We start from the raw sequence: 7037 nt of genomic DNA, 5'->3' as shown, positions 1-7037 counted from the left end.
TTCTGACAATTGTGGAATGGCCAATGGGGGAGGCAGGAGAAATCGAGCACCCCGTCGGTGAGATTCTCTGGCTCTTACTCATCAGAGGATGCTGTCTCAGTCGACAACCCGATTTTGGCAACATAATCCGAATCGCCCTCGCTGTCGTCTTCTTCAACACTATCACGAGGCTAGGCGAAGTGGACCAGTCTTGCATCTAATGGGATTACTTGAGGACTCGAAGAGGACGATCCACCATCACCATCTACGTCACGAACCGTAGCATACCACTCCATCACATGTTGTAGCATTAGCCTTACATGTACGTTGAACATTACCCTCACATGCTGATCAGCTTCAAGCCAGAATAACTTGTTTGTAAATCCACTACTCGAAAGTGTTGATAAAAATCTATATGTAACCCGTCCAACCTCTTTGGAACCTATTCCCTCTATGTTACTCAGTATGACAGTCTTTAGCATATGTAGAGTATCAACACGACAATTGCGCAACATCACAGTTGAATTAGCCTAAAAAATCACTCCTTTATCACCGTTTTTTACTATATAATTAGGATAAATTGCAATAAAAAAGAAGAGATTATTATCCATGCGAGCAAAGTAGAAGGATGAAGAGAGAATAGAGAAACGAATGAATTGTGACTAATGGCTAGGGTGGGAGTCTATATAAGAGACTATATATAGAGTTTTTCTCCAAAATATCTACCATCTAGGGTGCATAAACACTTACACTATAATATACGTATTTCGGGTGCTGTGGCCCTAATTCCTATTTTGACCTTATCTCGAGTGCTGTGACACGTATAAGGTTTTGAACGCATTTTGAATGTTTAATACCTGTTGTTTGCCTGCAACGTATCCCAGGTGCATTCTAGATACGTCAGATTTTTTACGCATCATATTCCGGAGTTTTAGTACTTGGGATATGCCCATATTCATATTTGTCTCACAATATTTAAGATATGGTATGTTATTTATTTAAAGTAATTATTTTGCAGTTTATGTATTTCAGTAAGTTGTATAAATATTTAATTTAAATAAAAAAATCCTTTAGTTTATTGTAAAACGAATTATCATAAAAAGAATGGAGATAAAGTGAAAATTACATATTTAACCTAGGAAGCACGGAGGAGTGGAGGAGGATTGAAAAAAGGAAAAGTTTTGGGGGGGGGGGGGGGGGTTTGTGAAATTTTGAAACTGAGAGTGAACCCTAAAACCCTTTTAGTGTGACTGACTGACTTTCCTGAAGAGCGAGTGAAGCATCCAGAAAGCCCTAACAGTCCCGCCAAGACCTCCTCTTCTTTCCACTTCCCGACTCCATCATCCATTGATTTATACACTCTGCAGTCCCTGAAACCCTAAATCTCTGAATCTTTCTCTCACAAAAATGGCACTGGTCGCTCAAACACCAGACATCTCCGGCGAGAGGCAGTCCGGCCAGGACGTCCGCACTCAGAATGTCGTCGCCTGCCAGGCTGTCGCCAACATCGTCAAGACCTCCTTGGGTCCCGTCGGCCTCGACAAGGTCCACCACCTCCACTTTCTTTTCTTCTCCTTCAGATCTCTTTGATTTGGTTGATTCATTCGTTTTGTTCCCTCAGATGCTCGTGGATGACATTGGTGACGTCACCATCACCAACGACGGCGCCACTATTCTCAAGATGTTGGAAGTCGAGCACCCTGCTGCCAAGGTGTCACTCCATTTCTTCACTCTCTCCACTTTCAGTTGTTGTTGTTGCTGTCAAATTGTGATGCTGAGGGATTGGCTTTTCAGGTATTGGTTGAACTCGCGGAGCTTCAAGACAGAGAAGTTGGTGACGGCACCACCTCCGTTGTCATTGTCGCTGCTGAGCTCCTCAAAGTAATTGGCACTTCAACTCTTTCTTTTTCTTATGCTTTATTTATCTTTTTCATTGTTATTAATAAATATCATGTATCTAAGTTATGATTTCTCGTGCAGAGAGCAAATGACCTTGTTAGGAATAAGATTCACCCAACCTCAATTATCAGCGGATACAGAGTAAGTCGTTTCAATTTTATAGGTTTTTCTTCTGTTTTTGCAGCCACTTTTAGAAATTATGTTGTTCTGGAGTATGATTCGAATAACTTGTCGACTTGTGGATTACTCTGGATAGCTTGCGATGCGGGAAGCTTGTAAATATGTTGAAGAAAAGCTCTCCGTCAAGGTATCGATTGCCTACTAATACAGCTTTCCCATTCTGCATTTTTGTATTGATCAGAGCTTGCTTCTCTTGCCATAAGTGCGATGCAGTTACTAGCTCTTGTATATCTTATTTGTTACTAAATCGGATTTGTCTATTGACTTTAGGTTGACAAGCTTGGAAAGGAATCCCTTATTAACTGTGCCAAGACCAGCATGTCGTCAAAGTTGATAGCTGGTGACAGCGACTTCTTTGCTAACTTGGTATGTTTGAAGTTTAGTGCTTGAAAAGGTTAAATTTTGGGGATATGGACTGCGCAATTGCAAAAAGCAGTTTCAGTTCTCATCATGTGGGCTTATGGTTCTGGTGGTTTTGGTTATTTACACAGGTCGTAGAGGCAGTGCAAGCTGTAAAGATGACCAATGCTAGGGGGGAAGTTAAATACCCAATCAAGGTTGGTTTTTTGAATTCCTTTTCATCTTATTGTTTATATGGCTTGCTCCTAGGTGAAACTAAAACATTCTATTTTCAGCATGTGTTGAGAATCTGTGATGTGTACTTCAATTAGTTAAATCTTGCCTTTACGTGCTTTAATTATCACGGTCTTTCTCTGGATTTTATTCTGTGTCCTTTTTTTTTTGGTTCACCATTATTATAGGGAATCAATATATTGAAGGCTCATGGAAAAAGTGCTAGAGACAGCTTTCTGATGAATGGTTATGCTCTAAATACTGGCCGTGCAGCTCAAGGAATGCCTCTTAGGGTTGCCCCTGCAAAAATTGCCTGTCTTGATTTTAATCTTCAGAAGACTAAAATGCAATTGGGTGTTCAAGTATTAGTTACTGATCCCAGAGAGCTTGAGAAAATTCGTCAAAGGTAATATTAGTACAATCTATGCTTAAATCTTCTGTCAGTGACATATGATCATGCCTTCCATATTATTCTAAAAAACAATCCTGCCAGACTCCCTTTCATATTTCAGCGGGAATATTTATTTTGTTGTTAAAAATTAAATAGTGTTATATACCAACACAGTTGCTGTTCACCATATATTGCTAAGTGTTAAATTTTAAAATGGTCTTAAGAATTGGCCAGGGGTTTCCCTTTGTGTACACTGAAATTTTCCCTTTATAGATTTTTCCCTTTGATTATTGTTATGGTTAATAATTCTATAATTTTGCAATTACTTAAAATAGTAAATAATTGTGTAATGCCAATGTCCTTTATTGTGGAAATTTGTTTGTGCTTTGTCTAAAACAATATTGTTACCACCTCGGAAATAAAATAATATCCAAGTTTCACTCCATGGCTTGGCAATTGGTCATTTTATTTCGTATTGCAGAGAGGCTGATATGACTAAGGAACGCATTGAAAAACTATTGAAAGCTGGAGCCAATGTTGTTCTGACTACTAAAGGAATTGATGACATGGCACTCAAGGTATATTGGTTTCTTTTTTTCTTTGAAATTCTTAATAGTTTTTACTTTCTGCAAGAGACATTAGTTGTAATTATTTCATTTAGGCATGCGCAGAAAATAATTAATTTTTTTTATTATGCTTTACATGTTGATAAGGAAAAAGAATGCCTTTCAATTGTAGGATTAATATAGCTTAGTTACCAAAACACCACATCTAGGGTTCTTCCTTTTTAGGCATCACACCAAAGAACTTATGTTATGCCTGCAGCTAGATTTTTGATGAAAGTTTTCTTGTCATCTACTATATTCATTATCTACTACTAATTTGCTGCTTCCTGCACCAATAAAAGGCTCGAGTCAAATTGATGCGTTGTGTGGTTTACTGTTTAAATTATGTCTGGTTTCTTGACATAAGAATCATAAATTTTTTCTGTCTTAAGTAATATTCTAATTATTTAATCTATTGTTTCAGTACTTTGTTGAGGCTGGTGCAATTGCTGTAAGACGTGTGCGGAAAGAGGATATGCGTCACGTTGCCAAGGCAACTGGTGCTACATTGGTATGGCTGTTTTATTCAAATTTTATTTTTAAATTTTAACTGCAGCTTAAGGTACTAAACTTGATAGTAAAACTGAAAATGATTATGTGACGTTAGCTTTATGTATATTTAAACCAGGTGTGATTATTCAAGATTTAGTTACATTTGACCTGGTTAAAAAAATAATTGTTTTTAGCTTTTAGCTGTATTTCTCTTTATTTGTCACCACCTTTTGACTTGACCATGATTTGTTGGCACAGGTCTCGACATTTGCTGATATGGAAGGGGAGGAAACATTTGAACCATCGTTTCTTGGATATGCAGATGAGGTTGTCGAAGAGCGCATATCCGATGATGCTGTTGTTATGATCAAAGGAACTAAAACTACAAGTGCAGTAAGTTAATGGATTTAAATTGTTAGTTAAATTTTTTGTTTATTATATAAAGTAGGAAATACTTTAAAACATGGACTTTGGAGGATCTTGGACGGTTGGACCCTGCTACATAGCAGAAAGAGGAAAAATAGAATTTCTGATAAAAATAGAAATCATTGCTGGAAATTGCCTGATCTCCTTCCATATGTTAAGAAAAATCCTGAAAATTTCATAGATTGATCATTCTGTATTATTTGATTCTATAGGTTTCTTTGGTTCTTCGAGGTGCAAATGACTACATGCTTGATGAGATGGATAGAGCTCTTCATGATGCATTATCAATTGTCAAGAGAACTCTTGAATCAAATACGGTATTTTGCTGTGTTTTGCTTTCGACCTTATTTTTCTATCTTCAAATAATCTGAAGGTTTTGAAATGATTTGATTTGTATTTCATCTGGGAAAATATTACGAGTTTTGCAACTCTTGTTCAGCTGTGTTAAAATTATTACCAGCAGTTAGGTAATACGTTGAAAACTATAGTCAGTCATTGCAATGGTGACGATTTAGGATTTGGATTTGATGTTTACATTGCTATTCTTTGTCATGTTAATTAACTATAAAGAATTTTCTCTGTTTCCCTGTGGACACTGATAGATACTTTTGTGTTACTATTTCCCTTTTTTTTATATTTTAATTTTTCAATCAATAAAATTTAGGTGGTAGCTGGTGGAGGTGCTGTTGAATCAGCATTATCAGTTTATTTGGAATACCTTGCCACAACTTTAGGATCCAGGGAGCAGTTGGCCATAGCAGAGTTTGCTGAATCTTTGTTAATCATTCCAAAGGTAAGTGATAAGCTTAATTAACAGCTTAAGGTTTTAGGTCATGTGGCTCTTCAAATAGATATATATCCTAGTGTCCTATCATATAATCGCTTAAAAAACATATTGATGACATGAATGTGGTGCAGGTGCTTTCTGTCAACGCTGCGAAGGATGCTACTGAGCTGGTTGCAAAATTACGTGCCTACCACCATACAGCCCAAACCAAAGCTGATAAAAAACATTTATCAAGGTAAGTTACCTGTTATTGATAACTATATTTTCCTTATCTTCGTTATTATTAAATTCCTATTTGCTTTCGTGTTTATTATATTCCCAGCACTTGAAGTATTCTATTTTGTATTTTATTATAACCTCTTCTTTCTTGTTTCAAAATATCTTCAGCATGGGTTTGGATCTCGCAGAAGGAAAGATCAGAAACAACTTGGAGGCTGGTGTCATTGAGCCTGCAATGAGCAAAGTCAAAATTATTCAGGTAACTAGTTAGTTACATTAGTTTGTGAACTTGAAGGCATGGGTTCCTAATAGCTTTCTCAGCAAAAAATTATTACGATTCTATTTTTTATTTTTTTTTCTCAGTTTGCCACTGAAGCTGCCATCACAATCCTTCGAATTGATGACATGATCAAGCTTATCAAGGATGAAAATCAAGATGGAGAGGAATAGTCCGTAATCCAAGTTTGAATAGGTTGTGCATTTGAAGAGGGCCTCATCATTTTAAATGCCCTGTGTTGTGTGGTTTTGGCGGGAGGCTTTTAATTTCTTTCTCAAAGTAGCTTTTATTTTCTTTAAATTTAAGGTCTTTTTTCCTTTATTAATTTTAATTTTACATTTTTGAGATTTTCTGGGCACGGGACCACAATGAAACATTGCGATGGTTTTTGACCAGTTAGAAAATGGCATTATGTGTAACAGAAGTTGCAGTGTTGGTGGATTGGGAACTTTTGTTGGTAGGCTGCTCATCCAACGTTTTTAATGTAAGAACTAAAAACATGGGAAAGTGGGAACGTGATGCTAATTTAATTTGTTGATAGAAGCAACATATCCGCCACTTGATATGGAATTGGTGTTACAAAGTATGGTGCTATAGTCCACATAGGCCATGTTACTTCAGATTGAAGTAATTTTATAACCTATTTTTTTATAGAGTATGAAAAAGTGACTTTTTTAGGGGAAAATATATTTTTTGGGGTGTTTAAAAAAACCAATTTAACTAAATTGAATTGTAGTCGAACTGAAATTGTTTTAAATAAAAAACTGAAATGAAATTATAGATTTTAACAAAATCAGTTTATTAAAAAGTTTTTGGGGTTTAGTTTGGTTTTAAATCAAATAAAATTGGTTTTATTCAATGCCGCCATTCCTCTCTTTGTTGTCGCTACTACTAACCCATTACTGCTATCATTATTGTTGCCATCGGCCAGTTTCGTAGTAGTTCCTGCGTTGCGCACTGTCGTCGATTTTTAACATAGCAATGCCATTCCTCATAGCAATGCCATTCATCTTTCTCCTGCTGTCGCTGCTACCAACCCACCATCGATTTTTAACATAGCAATGCCATTCCTCATAGCAATGCCATTCATCTTTCTCCTGCTGTCGCTGCTACCAACCCACCACTGCCATCATCAACGTTGCTGTCGTCGAACTACTCTCCGTCGGCCAGTTTCAGCATTGCTTGCTGTCGTCGTTGCCTTCTAACACA

The 7037-nt window shown here is 36.8% G+C and overlaps 1 protein-coding gene across 1 annotated transcript; it reads left to right on the top strand.

Annotated features, from left to right (window-relative positions):
• Positions 1-1085: 1085 nt before the first annotated feature.
• On the top strand, positions 1086-6411 carry LOC112735036 (T-complex protein 1 subunit alpha). The gene is made up of 16 exons (XM_025784609.2): positions 1086-1524; positions 1601-1690; positions 1774-1860; positions 1960-2019; positions 2135-2185; positions 2329-2424; positions 2550-2615; positions 2820-3037; positions 3504-3600; positions 4052-4138; positions 4378-4512; positions 4758-4862; positions 5210-5338; positions 5464-5567; positions 5720-5810; positions 5915-6411. The coding sequence occupies exons 1-16, from the start codon at positions 1387-1389 to the stop codon at positions 5999-6001; spliced, it is 1641 nt and encodes a 546-aa protein (XP_025640394.1). The 5' UTR covers positions 1086-1386; the 3' UTR covers positions 6002-6411.
• The last annotated feature ends 626 nt before the right edge of the window (positions 6412-7037 follow it).

Source organism: Arachis hypogaea, chromosome 20 (assembly GCF_003086295.3).
Source record: "Arachis hypogaea cultivar Tifrunner chromosome 20, arahy.Tifrunner.gnm2.J5K5, whole genome shotgun sequence".
In the NCBI taxonomy this organism is placed as follows: Eukaryota; Viridiplantae; Streptophyta; class Magnoliopsida; order Fabales; family Fabaceae; genus Arachis; species Arachis hypogaea.
The sequence above is the reverse complement of the archived record's forward strand: the minus strand, read 5'-3'. Positions and strand labels throughout refer to the sequence as shown.